A 26378-nucleotide genomic window follows, 5' to 3' on the forward strand; every position below is an offset into this window, starting at 1 on the left:
CCATATACTATATACAGGGGGCCGTGCACTATACACACAGGACCATATACTATATACAGGGGGCCGCGCACTATACACACACAGGACCATATACTATATACAGGGGGCCGTGCACTATACACACAGGACCATATACTATATACAGGGGCCGCGCACTAAACACACAGGACCATATACTATATACAGGGGCCGCGCACTATACACACACAGGACCATATACTATATACAGGGGGCTGCGCACTATACACACAGGACACTATATACAGGGGGCCGCGCACTATACACACCGGACCATATACTATATACAGGGGCCGCGCACTATACACACACAGGACCATATACTATATACAGGGGGCCGCGCACTATACACACAGGACCATATACTATATACAGGGGGCCGCACACTATACACACAGGACCATATACTATATACAGGGGGCCGCGCACTATACACAGGACCATATACTATATACAGGGGGCCGTGCACTATACACACACAGGACCATATACTATATACAGGGGGTCTCGCACTATACACACATGACTGTATACACATAGGACCATATACTATATACAGGGGCCGCACACTATACACACACCGGACCATATACTATATACAGGGGGCCGTGCACTATACACACAGGACCATATACAGGGGCCGTGCACTATACACACAGGACCATATACAGGGGGCCGTGCACTATACACACACAGGACCATATACAGGGGCCGCGCACTATACACACAGGACCATATACTATATACAGGGGGCCGTGCACTATACACACACAGGACCATATACTATATACAGGGGGCCGTGCACTATACACACATGACCATATACTATATACAGGGGGCCGCGCACTATACACACCGGACCATATACAGGGGGCCGCGCACTATACACAGGACCATATACTATATACAGGGGGCCGTGCACTATACACACACATGACCATATACTATATACAGGGGCCGCGCACTATACACATAGGACCATATACTATATACAGGGGCCGCACACTATACACACACCGGACCATATACTATATACAGGGGGCCGTGCACTATACACACAGGACCATATACAGGGGCCGTGCACTATACACACCGGACCATATACAGGGGGCCGTGCACTATACACACAGGACCATATACTATATACAGGGGGCCGCGCACTATACACACAGGACCATATACTATATACAGGGGCCGCACACTATACACACAGGACCATATACTATATACAGGGGGCCGCGCACTATACACACAGGACCATATACTATATACAGGGGGCCGTGCACTATATACACACCGGACCATATACTATATACAGGGGGCCGTGCACTATACACACCGGACCATATACTATATACAGGGGGCCGTGCACTATACACACAGGACCATATACTATATACAGGGGGCCGCTCACTATACACACACAGGACCATATACTATATACAGGGGGCCGTGCACTATACACACCGGACCATATACTATATACAGGGGGCCGTGCACTATACACACCGGACCATATACAGGGGCCGTGCACTATACACACCGGACCATATACTATATACAGGGGGCCGCACACTATACACACAGGACCATATACAGGGGGCCGCGCACTATACACACAGGACCATATACATAGGCCGCGCACTATACACACACAGGACCATATACTATATACAGGGGGCCGCGCACTATACACACAGGACCATATACTATATACAGGGGCCACGCACTATACACACAGGACCATATACTATATACAGGGGGCCGCGCACTATACACACAGGACCATATACAGGGGCCGCGCACTATATACACACAGGACCATATACAGGGGGCCGCGCACTATACACACAGGACCATATACTATATACAGGGGGCCGCGCACTATACACACCGGACCATATACTAAATACAGGGGGCCGCGCACTATACACACACAGGACCATATACATAGGCCGCGCACTATACACACACAGGACCATATACTATATACAGGGGACCGCGCACTATACACACAGGACCATATACTATATACAGGGGGCCGCGCACTATACACACACAGGACCATATACTATATACAGGGGGCCGCGCACTATACACACACAGGACCATATACTATATACAGGGGGCCGCGCACTATACACACACAGGACCATATACTATATACAGGGGACCGCGCACTATACACACAGGACCATATACTATATACAGGGGGCCGCGCACTATACACACACAGGACCATATACTATATACAGGGGCCACGCACTATACACACAGGACCATATACTATATACAGGGGGCCGCGCACTATACACACAGGACCATATACTATATACAGGGGGCCGCGCACTATACACACAGGACCATATACAGGGGCCGCGCACTATATACACACAGGACCATATACAGGGGGCCGCGCACTATACACACAGGACCATATACTATATACAGGGGACCGTGCACTATACACACAGGACCATATACAGGGGCCGCGCACTATACACACACAGGACCATATACAGGGGCCGCGCACTATACACACAGGACCATATACTATATACAGGGGCCGTGCACTATACACACAGGACCATATACTATATACAGGGGGCCGCGCACTATACACACAGGACCATATACTATATACAGGGGGCCGCACACTATACACACAGGACCATATACTATATACAGGGGGCCGCGCACTATACACACCGGACCATATACAGGGGGCCGCGCACTATACACAGGACCATATACTATATACAGGGGGTCGCGCACTATACACACATGACCATATACTATATACAGGGGGCCGCGCACTATACACACCGGACCATATACTATATACAGGGGCCGCGCACTATACACATAGGACCATATACTATATACAGGGGCCGCACACTATACACACACCGGACCATATACTATATACAGGGGGCCGTGCACTATATACACCGGACCATATACAGGGGGACGCGCACTATACACACACAGGACCATATACAGGGGCCGCGCACTATACACACAGGACCATATACTATATACAGGGGCCGCGCACTATACACATAGGACCATATACTATATACAGGGGGCCGTGCACTATATACACCGGACCATTTACAGGGGGCCGTGCACTATACACACACAGGACCATATACAGGGGCCGCGCACTATACACACAGGACCATATACTATATACAGGGGCCGCGCACTATACACATAGGACCATATACTATATACAGGGGGCCGCGCACTATACACACACAGGACCATATACTATATACAGGGGCCGCACACTATACACACACCGGACCATATACTATATACAGGGGGCCGTGCACTATACACACCGGACCATATACTATATACAGGGGGCCGTGCATTATACACACCGGACCATATACAGGGGGCCGCGCACTATACACACCGGACCATATACAGGGGGCCGTGCACTATACACACACAGGACCATATACAGGGGCCGCGCACTATACACACACCGGACCATATACTATATACAGGGGCCGCACACTATACACACACCGGACCATATACTATATACAGGGGCCGCACACTATACACACACAGGATCATATACTATATACAGGGGGCCGTGCATTATACACCGGACCATATACTATATACAGGGGGCCGTGCACTATACACACCGGACCATATACAGGGGCCGTGCACTATACACACACCGGACCATATACTATATACAGGGGGCCGCGCACTATACACACAGGACCATATACTATATACAGGGGGCCGCGCACTATACACACCGGACCATATACTATATACAGGGGGCCGCGCACTATACACACAGGACCATATACTATATACAGGGGGCCGCGCACTATACACACAGGACCATATACAGGGGGCCGCGCACTATACACACAGGACCATATACTATATACAGGGGGCCGCGCACTATACACACAGGACCATATACTATATACAGGGGGCCGTGCACTATACACACACAGGACCATATACTATATACAGGGGGCCGCGCACTATACACACAGGACCATATACAGGGGGCCGCGCACTATACACACAGGACCATATACTATATACAGGGGGCCGCGCACTATACACACAGGACCATATACTATATACAGGGGGCCGCGCACTATACACACAGGACCATATACTATATACAGGGGCCGCGCACTACACACACAGGACCATATACTATATACAGGGGGCCGCGCACTATACACACCGGACCATATACTATATACAGGGGGCCGCGCACTATACACACACAGGACCATATACTATATACAGGGGGCCGCGCACTATACACACCGGACCATATACTATATACAGGGGGCCGCGCACTATACACACCGGACCATATACTATATACAGGGGGCCGCACACTATACACACAGGACCATATACTATATACAGGGGGCCGCGCACTATACACACCGGACCATATACTATATACAGGGGGCCGCGCACTATACACACCGGACCATATACTATATACAGGGGCCGCGCACTACACACACAGGACCATATACTATATACAGGGGGCCGCGCACTACACACACAGGACCATATACTATATACAGGGGGCCGCGCACTATACACACCGGACCATATACTATATACAGGGGGCCGCGCACTATACACACACAGGACCATATACTATATACAGGGGGCCGCGCACTATACACACCGGACCATATACTATATACAGGGGGCCGCGCACTATACACACCGGACCATATACTATATACAGGGGGCCGCGCACTATACACACAGGACCATATACTATATACAGGGGGCCGCGCACTATACACACAGGACCATATACTATATACAGGGGCCGTGCACTATACACACCGGACCATATACTATATACAGGGGGCCGCGCACTATACACACAGGACCATATACAGGGGGCCGCACACTATACACACAGGACCATATACATAGGCCGCGCACTATACACACACAGGACCATATACAGGGGGCCGTGCACTATACACACAGGACCATATACTATATACAGGGGCCACGCACTATACACACAGGACCATATACTATATACAGGGGGCCGCGCACTATACACACACAGGACCATATACTATATACAGGGGCCGCGCACTATACACACACAGGACCATATACTATATACAGGGGCCGCGCACTATACACACACAGGACCATATACTATATACAGGGGCCGCGCACTATACACACACAGGACCATATACTATATACAGGGGCCGCACACTATACACACACAGGACCATATACTATATACAGGGGCCGCGCACTATACACACACAGGACCATATACTATATACAGGGGGCCGCGCACTATACACACAGGACCATATACTATATACAGGGGGCCGCACACTATACACACAGGACCATATACTATATACAGGGGGCCGCGCACTATACACACCGGACCATATACAGGGGGCCGCGCACTATACACAGGACCATATACTATATACAGGGGGTCGCGCACTATCCACACACAGGACCATATACTATATACAGGGGGTCGCGCACTATACACACCGGACCATATACTATATACAGGGGGCCGCGCACTATACACACACAGGACCATATACTATATACAGAGGGCCGCGCACTATACACACCGGACCATATACTATATACAGTGGCTGCGCACTATACACATAGGACCATATACTATATACAGGGGCCGCACACTATACACACACCGGACCATATACTATATACAGGAGGCCGCGCACTATACACACCGGACCATATACAGGGGGCCGTGCACTATACACACACAGGACCATATACTATATACAGGGGGCCGCGCACTATACACACACAGGACCATATACTATATACAGGGGGTCGCGCACTATACACACCGGACCATATACTATATACAGGGGGCCGCGCACTATACACACACAGGACCATATACTATATACAGAGGGCCGCGCACTATACACACCGGACCATATACTATATACAGTGGCTGCGCACTATACACATAGGACCATATACTATATACAGGGGCCGCACACTATACACACACCGGACCATATACTATATACAGGAGGCCGCGCACTATACACACCGGACCATATACAGGGGGCCGTGCACTATACACACACAGGACCATATACTATATACAGGGGGCCGCGCACTATACACACAGGACCATATACTATATACAGGGGGCCGCGCACTATACACACAGGACCATATACTATATACAGGGGGCCGCGCACTATACACACAGGACCATATACTATATACAGGGGGCCGCGCACTATACACACAGGACCATATACTATATACAGGGGCCGCGCACTATACACACAAGACCATATACTATATACAGGGGGCCGCGCACTATACACACAGGACCATATACTATATACAGGGGGCCGCGCACTATACACACAGGACCATATACTATATACAGGGGGCCGCGCACTATACACACAGGACCATATACTATATACAGGGGGCCGCGCACTATACACACAGGACCATATACTATATACAGGGGGCCGTGCACTATACACACAGGACCATATACTATATACAGGGGCCGCGCACTATACACACAAGACCATATACTATATACAGGGGGCCGCGCACTATACACACAGGACCATATACTATATACAGGGGGCCGCGCACTATACACACAGGACCATATACTATATACAGGGGGCCGCGCACTATACACACAGGACCATATACTATATACAGGGGGCCGTGCACTATACACACAGGACCATATACTATATACAGGGGCCGCGCACTATACACACAGGACCATATACTATATACAGGGGCCGCGCACTATACACACACAGGACCATATACTATATACAGGGGGCCGCGCACTATACACACAGGACCATATACTATATACAGGGGGCCGTGCACTATACACACACAGGACCATATACTATATACAGGGGGCCGTGCACTATACACACACAGGACCATATACTATATACAGGGGGCCGCGCACTATACACACAGGACCATATACTATATACAGGGGGCCGCGCACTATACACACAGGACCATATACTATATACAGGGGGCCGTGTACTATATACACACCGGACCATATACAGGGGCCGCGCACTATACACACAGGACCATATACTATATACAGGGGCCGCACACTATACACACACAGGACCATATACTATATACAGGGGGCCGTGCACTATACACACCGGACCATATACTATATACAGGGGGCCGTGCACTATACACACCGGACCATATACAGGGGCCGTGCACTATACACACCGGACCATATACTATATACAGGGGGCCGCGCACTATACACACAGGACCATATACTATATACAGGGGGCCGCGCACTATACACACCGGACCATATACTATATACAGGGGGCCGCGCACTATACACACAGGACCATATACAGGGGGCCGCGCACTATACACACAGGACCATATACATAGGCTGCGCACTATACACACAGGACCATATACTATATACAGGGGGCCGCGCACTATACACACAGGACCATATACAGGGGCCGCGCACTATATACACACAGGACCATATACAGGGGCCGCGCACTATACACACAGGACCATATACTATATACAGGGGACCGTGCACTATACACACAGGACCATATACAGGGGCCACGCACTATACACACAGGACCATATACAGGGGCCGCGCACTATACACACAGGACCATATACTATATACAGGGGACCGTGCACTATACACACAGGACCATATACAGGGGCCGCGCACTATACACACAGGATCATATACAGGGTCCGTGCACTATACACACACAGGACCATATACAGGGGCCGCGCACTATACACACAGGACCATATACAGGGGGCCGCGCACTATACACACAGGACCATATACAGGGGCCGCGCACTATATACACACAGGACCATATACAGGGGCCGCGCACTATACACACAGGACCATATACAGGGGCCACGCACTATACACACAGGACCATATACAGGGGCCGCGCACTATACACACAGGACCATATACAGGGGCCGCGCACTATACACACAGGACCATATACAGGGGCCGCGCACTATACACACAGGACCATATACAGGGGCCGCGCACTATACACACAGGACCATATACAGGGGGCCGCGCACTATACACACAGGACCATATACTATATACAGGGGGCCGCGCACTATACACACAGGACCATATACTATATACAGGGGGCCGCGCACTATACACACAGGACCATATACTATATACAGGGGCCGTGCACTATACACACACAGGACCATATACTATATACAGGGGGCCGTGCACTATACACACACAGGACCATATACTATATACAGGGGGCCGTGCACTATACACACACAGGACCATATACTATATACAGGGGCCGCGCACTATACACACACAGGACCATATACTATATACAGGGGGCCGCGCACTATACACACACAGGACCATATACTATATACAGGGGGCCGTGCACTATACACACACAGGACCATATACTATATACAGGGGCCACGCACTATACACACACAGGACCATATACTATATACAGGGGCCACGCACTATACACACACAGGACCATATACTATATACAGGGGCCACGCACTATACACACACAGGACCATATACTATATACAGGGGGCCGTGCACTATATACACACAGGACCATATACTATATACACACAGGACCATATACTATATACAGGGGGCCGCGCACTATATACAGGGGGCCGCGCACTATATACACACAGGACCATATACAGGGGGCCGCGTACTATACACACAGGACCATATACTATATACAGGGGGCCGTGCACTATATACACACAGGACCATATACTATATACAGGGGCCGCGCACTATACACACAGGACCATATACTATATACAGGGGGCCGTGCACTATATACACACAGGACCATATACTATATACAGGGGCCGCGCACTATACACACAGGACCATATACTATATACAGGGGCCGCGCACTATACACACAGGACCATATACTATATACAGGGGCCGCGCACTATACACACAGGACCATATACTATATACAGGGGCCGCGCACTATATACACACAGGACCATATACTATATACAGGGGGCCGTGCACTATATACACACAGGACCATATACTATATACAGGGGCCGCGCACTATACACACAGGACCATATACTATATACAGGGGCCGCGCACTATACACACAGGACCATATACTATATACAGGGGCCGCGCACTATATACACACAGGACCATATACTATATACAGGGGGCCGTGCACTATACACACAGGACCATATACTATATACAGGGGGCCGCGCACTATACACACAAGACCATATGCTATATACAGGGGCCGCGCACTATACACACAGGACCATATACTATATACAGGGGGCCGCGCACTATACACACAGGACCATATACTATATACAGGGGCCACGCACTATACACACACAGGACCATATACTATATACAGGGGGCCGCGCACTATACACACAGGACCATATACTATATACAGGGGGCCGCGCACTATACACACAGGACCATATACAGGGGGCCGCGCACTATACACACACAGGACCATATACTATATACAGGGGCCACGCACTATACACACACAAGACCATATACTATATACAGGGGGCCGCGCACTATACACACAGGACCATATACTATATACAGGGGGCCGCGCACTATACACACACAGGACCATATACTATATACAGGGGGCCGTGCACTATACACACAGGACCATATACTATATACAGGGGCCACGCACTATACACACACAGGACCATATACTATATACAGGGGGCCGTGCACTATACACACAGGACCATATACTATATACAGGGGCCACGCACTATACACACACAGGACCATATACTATATACAGGGGGCCGCGCACTATACACACAGGACCATATACTATATACAGGGGCCACGCACTATACACACAGGACCATATACAGGGGCCGCGCACTATACACACCGGACCATATACTATATACAGGGGGCCGCGCACTATACACACAGGACCATATACTATATACAGGGGGCCGCGCACTATACACACAGGACCATATACTATATACAGGGGGCCGTGCACTATACACACACAGGACCATATACTATATACAGGGGGCCACGCACTATACACACAGGACCATATACTATATACAGGGGCCACGCACTATACACACAGGACCATATACAGGGGGCCGCGCACTATACACACCGGACCATATACTATATACAGGGGGCCGCGCACTATACACACCGGACCATATACTATATACAGGGGGCCGCGCACTATACACACAGGACCATATACAGGGGGCCGCGCACTATACACACAGGACCATATACTATATACAGGGGCCACGCACTATACACACACAGGACCATATACTATATACAGGGGGCCGCGCACTATACACACAGGACCATATACTATATACAGGGGGCCGTGCACTATACACACACAGGACCATATACTATATACAGGGGCCGTGCACTATACACACAGGACCATATACTATATACAGGGGGCCGTGCACTATACACACAGGACCATATACTATATACAGGGGGCCGCGCACTATACACACAGGACCATATACTATATACAGGGGCCACGCACTATACACACAGGACCATATACTATATACAGGGGGCCGCGCACTATACACACAGGACCATATACAGGGGCCGCGCACTATATACACACAGGACCATATACAGGAGGCCGCGCACTATACACACAGGACCATATACAGGGGCCGCGCACTATACACACAGGACCATATACTATATACAGGGGGCCACGCACTATACACACACAGGACCATATACTATATACAGGGGGCCACGCACTATACACACACAGGACCATATACAGGGGCCGCGCACTATACACACAGGACCATATACTATATACAGGGGGCCGCACACTATACACACAGGACGATATACTATATACAGGGGGCCGTGCACTATACACACAGGAACATATATAAGGGCAGTGTATTATATATACAGGGGGAGGTATATACAGGGTATTATACCGCCCCCTGTATACATTATATACTATTATACCGCCCCCTGTGTACATTATATACTGATATACACAGGGGGCGGTATATCAGTATATAATGTATACAGGGGGCGGTGTTGGGAGTTCATTTTCCCCTTCACCGTCGATGTCTGATGAACTCCCTCTTCTGGTGAAGGAAGGTAGTGAGGCTGATTACCAAACACCTGATTTGGTAGATGATGACTGGGTAACAGGAAATTCTGACTGGATATAAGGCAGCCGACGCCCTTCTGAGTCGCTGGTGATTTCTCTGCTGGATTCTTGGAGACCAGTCTGATTCCTGCTTTCCAAAGATAAGTTCAATAGCAGAGCAAAAACTTATTAGTTTTGTTTACCTTGTTTTATGGAGTTCAGCCATCTCCGGTCGGGGGTGTGCTGAGTTCCATTTTTGTCTCTAACCAGTTTGTCTCTTTGCTCTGTCTTCAGAATATACCTGAGTGCTGATATAGTCTTTTTGAAGTCCTAGCAACTTCAGGGCCTGTTTTTCCTATCAGACGGTTGGGACTTTTTTTTTTTTTATAGGGTTTTGGCGGATTGCAGACAGCAGCTTTTCTATCCTGTCCTATCTAGTTTGCTTGGGCCCCATCATTTGCTCAGCCTATCTTTCTATCTGTGTGAGTGTTTTTTCATCTTGCTTCACCGTCATATGTTGGGGGCTGCCTATTGCTTTGGGGTCTGCTCTGGGGCAGTTTAGATTTCCCTTTCTGTCTTTAGGCTATGTAGTTCTCCGGCTGTGATCGAGGGGTCTAGGGCATGGAACCCCTCACGGCTACTGCTAGTTGTTGTGGATAGGATCAGGGGTCTGCAATCCAATAGCTGCCAACTTCTCCGGTTTTCTGGACTTAGCTGGTATTTTTGTTTTTTCCTCCTTCGGTAACTCATTCATAACAGGGCGGTATATCAGGGTAATATACACAGGAGGCGGTATATCGGGGTATTACACACGGGGGGCGGTATATCGGGGTATTACACACGGGGGGCGGTATATCGGGGTATTACACACGGGGGCGGTATATCGGGGTATTACACACGGGGGGCGGTATATCGGGGTATTACACACGGGGGGCGGTATATCGGGGTATTACACACGGGGGGCGGTATATCGGGGTATTACACACGGGGGCGGTATATCGGGGTATTACACACAGGGGGCGGTATATCAGGGTATTACACACGGGGGGCGGTATATCGGGGTATTACACACGGGGGGCGGTATATCGGGGTATTACACACAGGGGGCGGTATATCGGGGCATTACACACAGGGGGCGGTATATCGGGGCATTACACACAGGGGGCGGTATATCGGGGCATTACACACGGGGGCGGTATATCGGGGCATTACACACGGGGGCGGTATATCGGGGTATTACACACGGGGGCGGTATATCGGGGCATTACACACGGGGGCGGTATATCGGGGCATTACACACGGGGGCGGTATATCGGGGCATTACACACGGGGGCGGTATATCGGGGCATTACACACGGGGGCGGTATATCGGGGCATTACACACGGGGGCGGTATATCGGGGCATTACACACGGGGGCGGTATATCGGGGCATTACACACGGGGGCGGTATATCGGGGCATTACACACGGGGGCGGTATATCGGGGCATTACACACGGGGGCGGTATATCGGGGCATTACACACGGGGGCGGTATATCGGGGCATTACACACGGGGGCGGTATATCGGGGCATTACACACGGGGGCGGTATATCGGGGCATTACACACAGGGGGCGGTATATCGGGGCATTACACACGGGGGCGGTATATCGGGGTATTACACACGGGGGCGGTATATCGGGGTATTACACACGGGGGCGGTATATCGGGGCATTACACACGGGGGCGGTATATCGGGGCATTACACACGGGGGCGGTATATCGGGGCATTACACACGGGGGCGGTATATCGGGGCATTACACACGGGGCGGTATATCGGGGTATTACACACGGGGGCGGTATATCGGGGCATTACACACAGGGGGCGGTATATCGGGGCATTACACACGGGGGCGGTATATCGGGGTATTACACACGGGGGCGGTATATCGGGGCATTACACACGGGGGCGGTATATCGGGGCATTACACACGGGGGCGGTATATCGGGGCATTACACACGGGGGCGGTATATCGGGGCATTACACACGGGGGCGGTATATCGGGGCATTACACACGGGGCGGTATATCGGGGTATTACACACGGGGGCGGTATATCGGGGCATTACACACAGGGGGCGGTATATCGGGGCATTACACACGGGGGCGGTATATCGGGGTATTACACACGGGGGCGGTATATCGGGGCATTACACACGGGGCGGTATATCGGGGTATTACACACGGGGGCGGTATATCGGGGTATTACACACGGGGGCGGTATATCGGGGCATTACACACGGGGGCGGTATATCGGGGCATTACACACGGGGGCGGTATATCGGGGTATTACACACGGGGGCGGTATATCGGGGTATTACACACGGGGGCGGTATATCGGGGTATTACACACGGGGGGCGCCGGTCGATCAGTCACCTCGGGCGGCAGGTACGGCGGGTTGTTGCTCTTGGCTCCGCGGCTCCGGCTCTTCCCGGACTTCTTGGCCTTGGTTCCGGCCTTTCCTCGGGCCCCGGCGGATCCGCCGCACGGCCCCGGCCCGAACAGCTCGAACACTCGGGGCTCCATCCCGACTGCGCGGAGCAGCGCCCTCCCCCTGCGGGCTCCCCCGGCTACAACCCGTCCTTCTGCCGAGAGCAGAGACCCCGGCACCTGAAGAGGCCCGGCCACGCCCATCTGCCGCCAATCACCGGCCAATCCTGGCCCGGCACTCACCAGAGCCCGCCCACTCCGCGCTTGAATTCGGATTTGAACTCCCCTCCTAAAACTCCGCCCCCCACTACTCTCCTGTAACCACGCCCACAACACAGAATGTCAACAAACAGGCGCGGCCCAGGAGCTGAGCGAAATTGCATCATGCGCGCAGTGCCTCATGGGAATCGTAGTCCGCAGCTCCCTCAGCCAATCACCCCCGGCGACGTCACGCACCAATCGCCCCACCCGTTACATCACCTACCAATCAGCGACTCGGTATTACACATTTACATAATCTAAACCCCGTAGTGTTACAGACGCTTGCGTCAGATAAAGTCATGTGACCGGCACTGCTGGCTGCTGTAACCTGCCGCAACCCGTGACGTCACACATGTCAGCCTTAAAGGGGAAGACACAGTACATCGCGTGGCCTGTGCGGCCGTCATGTGATTACAGCAGATATGAGGGAGGGGCTACATGAGGACGTGACATCACGGAATGGGCGGAGCCTGACACCTGGGAGTTGTAGTTCTTGCTTAGTGACAGTCGCTGTAGCAAAAGGGGAAAACCTTGTGAAATATAAACTTTTAATTTTTCTAAATAAAATTTAAAGACTCACAGACGTAAGTGATCCACAACTAGGATCAAGAAGCTCGAAAATACCACAGAGCAGGCCGAATACCCACGAGGTGCCACGGAGCAGGCCGAATACCCACGAGGTGCCACGGAGCAGGCCGAATACCCACGAGGTGCCACGGAGCAGGCGGAATACCCACGAGGTGCCACGGAGCAGGCGGAATACCCACGAGGTGCCACAGAGCAGGCCGAATACCCACGAGGTGCCACGGAGCAGGCCGAATACCCACGAGGTGCCACGGAGCAGGCCGAATACCCACGAGGTGCCACGGAGCAGGCCGAATACCCACGAGGTGCCACGGAGCAGGCCGAATACCCACGAGGTGCCACGGAGCAGGCCGAATACCCACGAGGTGCCACGGAGCAGGCCGAATACCCACGAGGTGCCACGGAGCAGGCCGAATACCCACGAGGTGCCACGGAGCAGGCCGAATACCCACGAGGTGCCACGGAGCAGGCGGAATACCCACGAGGTGCCACGGAGCAGGCGGAATACCCACGAGGTGCCACAGAGCAGGCCGAATACCCACGAGGTGCCACGGAGCAGGCCGAATACCCACGAGGTGCCACGGAGCAGGCCGAATACCCACGAGGTGCCACGGAGCAGGCCGAATACCCACGAGGTGCCACGGAGCAGGCCGAATACCCACGAGGTGCCACGGAGCAGGCCGAATACCCACGAGGTGCCACGGAGCAGGCCGAATACCCACGAGGTGCCACGGAGCAGGCCGAATACCCACGAGGTGCCACGGAGCAGGCCGAATACCCACGAGGTGCCACAGAGCAGGCCGAATACCCACGAGGTGCCACGGAGCAGGCCGAATACCCACGAGGTGCCACGGAGCAGGCGGAATACCCACGAGGTGCCACAGAACAGGCGGAATACCCACGAGGTGCCACGGAGCAGGCCGAATACCCACGAGGTGCCACGGAGCAGGCCGAATACCCACGAGGTGCCACAGAGCAGGCCGAATACCCACGAGGTGCCACGGAGCAGGCCGAATACCCACGAGGTGCCACGGAGCAGGCGGAATACCCACGAGGTGCCACAGAGCAGGCGGAATACCCACGAGGTGCCACAGAGCAGGCGGAATACCCACGAGGTGCCACAGAGCAGGCCGAATACCCACGAGGTGCCACAGAGCAGGCCGAATACCCACGAGGTGCCACAGAGCAGGCCGAATACCCACGAGGTGCCACGGAGCAGGCCGAATACCCACGAGGTGCCACAGAGCAGGCCGAATACCCACGAGGTGCCACGGAGCAGGCCGAATACCCACGAGGTGCCACGGAGCAGGCCGAATACCCACGAGGTGCCACAGAGCAGGCGGAATACCCACGAGGTGCCACAGAACAGGCGGAATACCCACGAGGTGCCACGGAGCAGGCCGAATACCCACGAGGTGCCACAGAGCAGGCCGAATACCCACGAGGTGCCACAGAACAGGCGGAATACCCACGAGGTGCCACGGAGCAGGCCGAATACCCACGAGGTGACACGGAGCAGGCCGAATACCCACGAGGTGCCACAGAACAGGCGGAATACCCACGAGGTGCCACGGAGCAGGCGGAATACCCACGAGGTGACACGGAGCAGGCCGAATACCCACGAGGTGACACGGAGCAGGCCGAATACCCACGAGGTGCCACGGAGCAGGCCGAATACCCACGAGGTGCCACGGAGCAGGCCGAATACCCACGAGGTGCCACGGAGCAGGCCGAATACCCACGAGGTGCCACGGAGCAGGCCGAATACCCACGAGGTGCCACGGAGCAGGCCGAATACCCACGAGGTGCCACGGAGCAGGCCGAATACCCACGAGGTGCCACGGAGCAGGCCGAATACCCACGAGGTGCCACGGAGCAGGCCGAATACCCACGAGGTGCCACGGAGCAGGCCGAATACCCACGAGGTGCCACGGAGCAGGCCGAATACCCACGAGGTGCCACGGAGCAGGCCGAATACCCACGAGGTGCCACGGAGCAGGCCGAATACCCACGAGGTGCCACGGAGCAGGCCGAATACCCACGAGGTGCCACGGAGCAGGCCGAATACCCACGAGGTGCCACGGAGCAGGCCGAATACCCACGAGGTGCCACGGAGCAGTCCGAATACCCACGAGGTGCCACGGAGCAGTCCGAATACCCACGAGGTGCCACGGAGCAGTCCGAATACCCACGAGGTGCCACGGAGCAGGCCGAATACCCACGAGGTGCCACGGAGCAGGCCGAATACCCACGAGGTGCCACGGAGCAGGCGGAATACCCACGAGGTGCCACGGAGCAGGCGGAATACCCACGAGGTGCCACAGAACAGGCGGAATACCCACGAGTTGACACAGAACAGGCGGAATACCCACGAGTTGACACAGAACAGGCGGAATACCCACGAGGTGACACAGAACAGGCGGAATACCCACGAGTTGACACAGAACAGGCGGAATACCCACGAGGTGACACAGAACAGGCGGAATACCCACGAGGTGACACAGAACAGGCCGAATACCCACAGGGTGACACAGAACAGGCGGAATACCCATGAGGTGACACAGAACAGACGGAATAACCACGAGGTGACACAGAACAGGCCGGATACCCATGAGGTGTCACAGAACAGGCCGGATACCCATGAGGTGTCACAGAACAGGCCGGATACCCACGAGGTGTCACAGAACAGGCGGAATACCCACGAGGTGACACAGAACAGGCGGAATACCCACGAGGTGACACAGAACAGGCGGAATACCCACGAGGTGACACAGAACAGGCGGAATACCCACGAGGTGACACAGAACAGGCGGAATACCCACGAGGTGACACAGAACAGGCGGAATACCCACGAGGTGACACAGAACAGGCGGAATACCCACGAGGTGACACAGAACAGGCGGAATACCCACGAGGTGACACAGAACAGGCCTGCTAAGTGGTTCTGTGGAGTCTACCAAGCTGGGGTACCTCTTTCAGTACCACCCCGTGTTTTCGGAGGTCCGCTCTGCGTAGGTTGGAGTCTGAATGAATCTCGCTGGCTGGAATTCCTTTGTTACATGGGCGCATATAAAAGATCACTGCTTCTCCATGTATTTCCAGTCTGACAACACTTTACTCACAGGACACAGAATATATCATACAGATACAGAGGGCAGGCCAATAGAAAAACGGCAGGCCAGACATGCATTACAAAAGCTGCAGGTGGCCGGAGCCTGCCGATGTTTACTGTGGAAATTACAAAGGTGGGGGGAGGGCGGACAAAAGGGGAATGCTGATGCATTAGGGACATGCATCTCACATAGAACCTATTATACATATAACTGTACAACATATTCTGGGTGCTAAGTGGTTCTGTAACACGTAACAGTCCTAGACGCCTCTTCACAGCCGGAGAACTAAATAAGCCGAAAGAAAGGGGAAATCTAAACTGCCCCAGAGCAGACCCCAAAGCAATAGACAGCCCCCAACATGTATTGTCTGTGAAAACAGAAGAAAACACAAACAGAAAGACAGGCAGAGCAAATGATGGGGCCCAACTAACTAGATAGGAAAGGACAGAAAAGATGCTGGCCGCAATCCGCAAAAACCCTACCAAAAATGTCCCAACACGTCTGATAGGAAAAACGGCCCTGAAGTCACTAGACTTCAAAATCCCTATATCAGCACTCCGATATATATTCTGAAGACAGAGCAAAAGAGATTTAACCGATCAGGGACAAAAATGGAAATTCAGCAGAGCCCCAGCCGGGGCTGGCAGAACACAAAACTAAGCAAATCAGACAAAATCTCATGGAACAATAACAGAGCAAACTTAGCTTTAGAAGACAGGAACTGAACTGGAGGCCAGAGCTCAGAGCAGAGAAATCACCATCAACCCTACAGGGCGTCGGCTGCCTTATATCCACTCAGAGATTCTGGATGTCCAATCGCAATCCACCTGTTCAGGTGACAGGTTTCTCCCATCCAAATCAGTTTCACCACCTCCTTTCTCCAGCAGAGGGAGTTCATCGGACATCAAAGATGAACGAGAAAATGAGCTCACAACAGTACCTCCCCCTTGAGGAGGGGTCACCGAACCCTCATCCACGCCACCAGGCTGATCAGGATGGGCCCGATGAAAAGCACGAACCAATCTTTCGGCATGAATATCAGATGCAGAGACCCAAGAATTTTCCTCCTGGCCATAACCCTTCCACTTAACCAAATACTGGAGTCTCCGTCCAGCCAGACGAGAATCCAGTATCTTCTCAACATCATATTCCACATTACCTTCAACCAATACAGGGTCAGGAGGTGCCACCATAGGAACTACTGGCTCAACAAACCTCTTCAACAGAGACTTATAAAACACGTTATGGATCTTACATGTAACAGGAAGAGCCAATCGAAAAGAGACTGGATTAAGAATCTCCAAAATCTTGTAAGGTCCAATAAATCTAGTTTTAAACTTTGGAGAAGCCACCTTCATAGAGATATTCTTTGATGACAACCAAACCATATCACCCACCTTAAACCGGGGACCAATAGTCCTATGCCGGTTGGAAAACCGCTGGCCCTTTTCCTGGGAGAGAGACAACTTATCCACCACTTGGTACCAAATCTGGTGCATTCTCTCCACGACAGTGTCAACACCTGGGCAGGCAGAAGACTCCACCTGCCCTGAAGAGAATCGAGGCTGAAACCCAAAGTTACAAAAAAAAGGAGACATCAAAGTGGCAGAACTAGCTCTATTATTTAAAGCAAATTCGGCCAAGGGCAAAAATGAGACCCAATCATCCTGATCAGCAGAGATAAAACATCTAAAATAAGACTCCAAAGTCTGGTTTGTTCTCTCCGTCTGCCCATTGGTCTGAGGGTGAAACGCAGAGGAGAAGGACAACTGAATTCCCAGCTTGGAACAAAAAGTCCTCCAAAATCTAGAGACAAACTGAACTCCTCTGTCAGATACAATTTTCTCAGGAATCCCGTGCAAGCGAACCACCTTTTGCAAATACAAGGGCACCAGCTCTGAGGAAGATGGCAACTTAGGGAGTGGTAGAAGATGGACCATCTTAGAGAATCTATCACAAATCACCCAAATAACAGTCATTCTCTGAGAGACAGGCAGATCAGAAATAAAATCCATTGAAATATGGGTCCATGGCCTCCGGGGCACCGGCAAAGGCATCAACAACCCACTAGAGCGAGACCAAGGTTTAGACTGGGAGCAAGTCCCACAGGACTGCACAAAATTCCTGACATCACGAGATAAGGCGGGCCACCAAAAAGACCGACTCACCAAATCTCTAGTACCAAAAATACCTGGATGACCAGCCAATGCGGAGCAATGAACTTCAGACATTACTCTCTTCCTCCACTGGTCAGGAACATACAATTTTCCAATGGGACAACGCTCAGGTTTGTCCTCCTGAAACTCTTCCAGAGCAAGTCTCAAATCGGGCGAGATGGCAGAAAGAACTACCCCCTCGCCTAAGATGGTAGCAGGCTTGGTCACAATTGGAGAATCAGCAAAGAAACTCCTAGAGAGGGCATCTGCCTTGACATTCTTAGTGCCCGGAAGAAAAGAGACCACAAAATCAAAACGTGTGAAAAACGAGGCCCACCTAGCCTGTCTAGGATACAAGCGTTTGGCCGACTCAAGGTAAATCAAATTCTTGTGGTCAGTGAGGACCACGACTTGATGTCTAGCTCCCTCCAACCAATGTCTCCACTCCTCAAATGCCCATTTCATGGCTAACAGTTCCCGATTCCCCACATCATAGTTGCGTTCAGATGGGGAGAACTTTCGGGAAAAGAAAGCACAGGGATTCATTTTAGATGTTACCGGATCTTTTTGGGACAAAACAGCTCCTGCACCAATCTCAGAAGCGTCCACCTCTACCTGAAACGGGAGTGAGACATCAGGTTGCCGCAAAACTGGAGCAGAAGTGAACCTCCGCTTCAGCTTCTGAAAGGAAGAAACAGCCTCTGGAGACCAATTCAGCACATCAGCACCCTTCTTAGTCAAATCAGTCAATGGTTTGGCAATACCAGAAAAATTAGCTATAAATTTACGATAAAAATTAGCAAAACCCAAAAACTTCTGGAGAGCCTTCAAAGAAGTGGGCTGAACCCAATCATAAATGGCCTGTACCTTGGCTGCGTCCATTTCAATAGTTGACTGAGACAAAATAAATCCCAAAAATGAAATCCTCTGTACCCCAAAAAGGCATTTCGACGCCTTAACAAACAGGGAATTCTCCCTCAAAATCCGGAACACAGTCCGAACATGTTCCACATGAGAATCCCAATCACTAGAAAAGATCAAAATATCATCCAGATAGATGATCAAAAATGTATCCACAATGTCCCGGATAATATCATTCATGAAGCACTGGAAGACAGAAGGGGCATTAGTGAGCCCAAAAGGCATCACCAGGTACTCAAAATGTCCCTCCGGAGTATTAAACGCCGTCTTCCATTCATCCCCATGCTTAATGCGAATAAGATTATACGCCCCCCTGAGGTCAAGCTTGGTAAACCAGCAAGCACCTTTAACTCTGGAGAATAGATCAGAAATCAGGGGTAACGGATACTGATATTTAACAGTAATTTTGTTGAGGGAACGATAGTCAATACAAGGTCTTAAAGAACCATCCTTCTTGGCCACAAAAAAACCCCCAGCACCTAAGGGTGACGAGGATGGTCTAATATGACCCTTCTCCAACGACTCCTTAATATAAGATCGCATAGCCTCGTGCTCGGGTACAGATAAATTGAAAAGTCGACCCTTGGGAAATTTACACCCCGGGCTCAGCTCAATTGCACAGTCATAACTCCTATGAGGAGGCAAAGACGCAGACTTATCCTCACTAAATACATCATAAAAGTCCGCCAAATAGTCAGGAACATCATGCGACTGAGGAGAGGTGGAAAACAGGAGCATCACTAAGGGCACACCGACAACCCCAACTCACCACAGACACAGATTTCCAATCCAAAACTGGAATATGGATTTGCAACCAGGGAAACCCCAGAACAATGGTATCATGCAGATTATGCAGCACCAAAAATCTGCAATTTTCTTGATGGTCTGGGGCGACCCGCATTAGCACCTGGGTCCAAAACTGAGGTTTATTCTTCGCCAAAGGAGTAGCATCAATACCCCTCAAAGGGATAGGCGTCCGCAGAGGCATCATAGGAAACCCACAATGCTTAGCAAAATCCAAGTCCATCAGGTTCAGAGCCGCTCCCGAATCCACAAAAGCCTTAGCGGAAAATGTGGACAAGGAGCAGATCAGAGTAATTGCCAGAAGAAACTTTAGGTTGAACACCACCCACAGCAAATGTGTGTGCAAAACGTTTCTCTCGTTTAGGGCAGACAGAAATATTATGAGAGGCATCTCCACAGAAAAAACACAGCTTATTACGCCTTCTGAACTCCTGACGTTGCGCCCTAGACAAAACTCTATCACATTGCATAGGTTCAGACATTTGTTCAACAGGTGGCAACATTTCTTGTGTAATTTTACGTTCACGTAAACGCCGATCAACCTGAATGGCTAATAGCATAGAATCGTCAAGACCAGAGGGAACAGGAAATCCCACCATAGTATCTTTTACGGTTTCTGACAAATCCTTCCGAAAGAGAGCTGCCAATGCGCTATCATTCCAGGTAGTAAGGACCGCCCACTTTCTGAATTTTTGACAGTACAACTCTGCAGAATCCTGACCCTGGTTCAATGCCAATAGGGCTTTTTCAGCTTGATCAACAGCATTAGGTTCATCATACAACAACCCCAAGGCTTGAAAAAATGCGTTCACATTAGTAAGAATAGGATCATCAGGTGTCAAAGAAAACGCCTAATCCTGGGGATCGCCACGCAGCAAAGAGATGACAATTTTAACCTGCTGCGCTGAGCTCCCCGATGAGTTAGGCTTCAAGGCAAGAAATAATTTACAATTATTCTTAAAATTCAAAAATTTAGACCGATCCCCAAATAATACATCAGGTGTAGGGATCTTTGGTTCAGCAGCATGTGAATGAGCAAGATAGGCGGAAATTCCCTGCACTTCAGCAGCGAGCTGCTCCACACGATCAGACAATTGTTTAATCTCCATTAGGAAAAAGAAAAAAAATCCTCTTACGGCCCCAGAGAAAAAAGAGGAAAAAATATCAAAGGTGAACGAGAAAATGAGCTCACAGGAGATATGGTTATTATATCTCTGCGGTGTATGGTTTTTACAATATGACTTGTTTTAATACTTCCCATACACTGGCATACAGCCTCGTGTTTTCAACAAAGAGACCTTTTCCCCCTAGCTGTGCTTCGAGAGGAAATGCCCGGTATTAGGTTTCCAGCAAGCACAGAGCTGATAAGGAGGGGGGTTGCAGCTACATGACAGGCTCGTCTCCTCAGTGTGTAGCAATGGGGAATTTCTAGAAGGTTCTAGAAACATCATACTTTACTTTAACATACAGATATTACAGACATTTTACATTACACAAGTAACGGAAAATAACTTTATTATAACATCCAAAGAGAGACACGAGGGCATGGGGACTGGAAAATACACCTGAAAAACAACAATTATCATTTACAAAACTTCACGTGTGTGTGCTCAGTGGGCTGTGAGGTTTGGATAGATCACCAGGATCAGGTGTCGTTTGCCCCTTCTTTTATAGAAGCACTCTGGCGGGGCCTGTGATTGGCTGACACATGCTGCTGACGCTATTATTACATTGGCCCTGTTCTATTTATATGGACCCGGGTGCAGTATGCTGATCGCTATTAGGACGATTTTCTTTAATTACCATAGAGTTGGCATTATTTACATGGGGATACCTGAGCGCTGCTGCTTTTGCTTTGGGACTGCGGTCATGTGACTTGGTCCTGTGACCGCGCTCTGCCTGACATGGGTTGGTGCGATTGCGGCCATGTGACTTGTCATGTGACTGCTCTCGGAGCATTATGGGCTTCTATAGCTGCAGATAGATGGACCGCGCTGAACGCTACAGCGCATGCGCGGTTTTTATGACATGGTATCGCGAGATTTGGGTCCTGTGTTGTCATTTCCTTTGCAGAAACAGGCTGGCGCTGTGTGATGACTCTAGGGGGCGGTTGTTGAACACTGGAGAGCGGACCTATGATATCTTGGAATGTGTAGGTAAATCTAATAGGTCACGGGTTTGGCACCGATTTTAAGGGGATACAGTAATTGGCTAACTAGTCCGACTTGTGGTACTTTTGGTATGACCATATCTGATTGGCAGAGGGTTGCTAAGCTATATGGGGACGCTGACACATGATTGGTGGTTATATGTTTGTTTACTTTCACCATGTGCTGTTAGGATTGCACCATTTCTGTAATATTCTTTAATGACTATACTCACACTGTATTGTTATTTATTTGTTTTGTATTTTTGCATGCATTATTGCTATTTATTTAATAATGGGTGGATACTTGATATTGATTGGCCATTTTGGCCTATTTAAGACCGCCATATTTGCTGTGCATTATGGTTGAAAAAGACCATGTGATGGACAAAACGTTGTATATCTTCAAGGCGAAATAAACCTCTATATATTCCTTCACCTGGATGGGAAGTTGCTCTTCTTCATTTTCTTTGGATGTCACATGTCAGTCACATGTCAGGGTCACATGTCAGAGTCAGATGTCAAAGTCAGATGTCAAAGTCAGATGTCAAAGTCAGATGTCAGAGTCAGATGTCAGAGTCAGATGTCAGTCACGTCAGTCAGATGTCAGAGTCAGATGTCAAAGTTACATGTCAGAGTCACATGTCAGAGTCAGATGTCAGTCACATGTCAGAGTCAGATGTCAGTCACATGTCAGAGTCAGATGTCAGTCACATGTCAGTCACATGTCAGTCACATGTCAGAGTCACATGTCAGAGTCAGATGTCAGTCACATGTCAGAGTCAGATGTCAGTCACATGTCAGAGTCAGATGTCAGTCACATGTCAGAGTCAGATGTCAGTCAAATGTCAGAGTCAGATGTCAAAGTTACATGTCAGAGTCAGATGTCAGAGTCACATGGCAGACTCAGATGTCAATCACATGTCAGATGTCAATGTCAGTCACATGTCAGAGTCACGTCAGAATCACATGTCAGAGTCACATGTCTGTTGTGAGTTCATTTTCCCCTTCACTACTGAGGCCCGAGGAACTCCCTCTTCTGGTGAAGAAAGGTAGTGAGCCTGATTGTCAAACACCTGGGGCTGATGATGATGACTGGCTGAGTGGAGTTAATGACTGGATATAAGGCTGCCGACGCCCTTCTGGCCTGCGGGTGATTTCTCTGTGGACTTCTAGGAAACCAGTCTGATTCCTGCTCATCTAAAGCTAAGATTTCTGCTTTGCCTTTTTGCATTAGTGTTTTGTTTTCCTTGCTTTTCTGAATTCTGCCATTCCCTGCTGGGGTGAGCTGAATCTCCTTTTGCCTGTTGCTCTGTCTTCAGAATATTCCTGAGTACTGACATAGCTTTTTTGAAGCCTAGCGTCTTCAGGGCCTTTTTTACTGTCAGTTTGTTGGCTCTTATTTTCATAGGGTTTTTCACGGATTGCAGACAGCAGCCTTCCTGTCCTTTCCTATCTAAGCTAGCGTGGGCCCGGTCTTTGCTCAGTCTATCTTTCTGTCTGTGTTTTGTTCTTTCTTCTTGCTTCACCGTCATTATATGTTGGGGGCTGCCTTTTACTTTGGGGTCTGCTCTGGGGCAGTTTAGATTTCCCTTTCTGTCTTTAGGCTATGTAGTCCTCCGGCTGTGATCGAGGGGCCTAGGGCATCGTAGGAACCCCCCACGGCTACTGTTAGTTGTGTTGATAGGTTCAGGGGTCTGCAATCCGATAGCTGCCAACTTCTCTGGTTTTCTGGAGTTAGCTAGCATTTCTATTTTTGCCTCCTACGGTGATTCAATCATAACAGAATCACCCGCCATACCGCAGATCCTAGGGTACTCAATAGCAGGAAAGAATTGTATAAAAAAAAAAATAAAAAGTGTGTATATTTTTTCCTCTATATCTCTGAGGCCATAGGGGGAATTTTTTTTTTCTCTCAATGGAGATAAAGCAATTGTCTGATCGTGTGGAGCAGCTCGCTGCGGAAGTGCGGGGAATTTCCGCCTACCTTGCTCATTTACATGCTGCTGAACCAAAGAGTCCTACACCTGATGTATTTTTTGGGGATCGGTCTAAATTTTTGAATTTCAAGAATAATTGTAAATTATTTTTCGCCTTGAAGCCTAACTCGTCAGGGAGCTCCGCGCAGCAGGTTAAAATTGTCATCTCTTTGCTGCGTGGCGATCCCCAGGATTGGGCGTTCTTTGAAACCAGATGATCCTATTCTGACTAATATGAACGCATTTTTTCAGGCCTTGGGGTTGTTGCATGACGAACCTAATGCTATTGATCAGGCTGAAAAGACCCTGTTGGCATTGAGCCAGGGTCGTGATTCTGCAGAATTGTACTGTCAAAAGTTCCGAAAGTGGGCGGTCCTTACTGCCTGGAATGATAATGCCTTGGCTGCTCTCTTTCGGAAGGGGCTGTCAGAAGCCGTAAAAGATACTATGGTGGGATTTCCTGTTCCCTCTGGTCTTGACGATTCTATGTCATTAGCCATTCAGGTTGATCGGCGTTTACGCGAACGCAGAGCTGCACGAGAGGTGTTGCCACCTGTTGAACAGATGTCTGAACCTATGCAATGTGATAGAGTTTTGTCCAGAGAGCAGCGTCAGGAGTTCAGAAGGCGTAATAAGTTGTGTTTTTTCTGTGGAG

The 26378-nt window shown here is 50.4% G+C and overlaps 1 protein-coding gene across 1 annotated transcript in view; it reads right to left on the reverse strand.

Moving 5' to 3' along the window:
• GTPBP2 (GTP binding protein 2) overlaps positions 1–13994 on the reverse strand; it is a 35262-nt gene extending 21268 nt beyond the window's left edge. Inside the window, exon 1 of the mRNA XM_073564922.1 lies at positions 13705–13994. Within this exon, the coding sequence (XP_073421023.1) occupies positions 13705–13962 (258 nt within the window). The 5' untranslated portion in view covers positions 13963–13994. The remainder of the gene's footprint in view (positions 1–13704) is intronic.
• Positions 13995–26378: the final 12384 nt, after the last annotated feature.

This window comes from Dendrobates tinctorius, unplaced genomic scaffold, assembly GCF_039654945.1.
Source record: "Dendrobates tinctorius isolate UK_male_01 unplaced genomic scaffold, ASM3965494v1 ptg000501l, whole genome shotgun sequence".
In the NCBI taxonomy this organism is placed as follows: domain Eukaryota; kingdom Metazoa; phylum Chordata; class Amphibia; order Anura; family Dendrobatidae; genus Dendrobates; species Dendrobates tinctorius.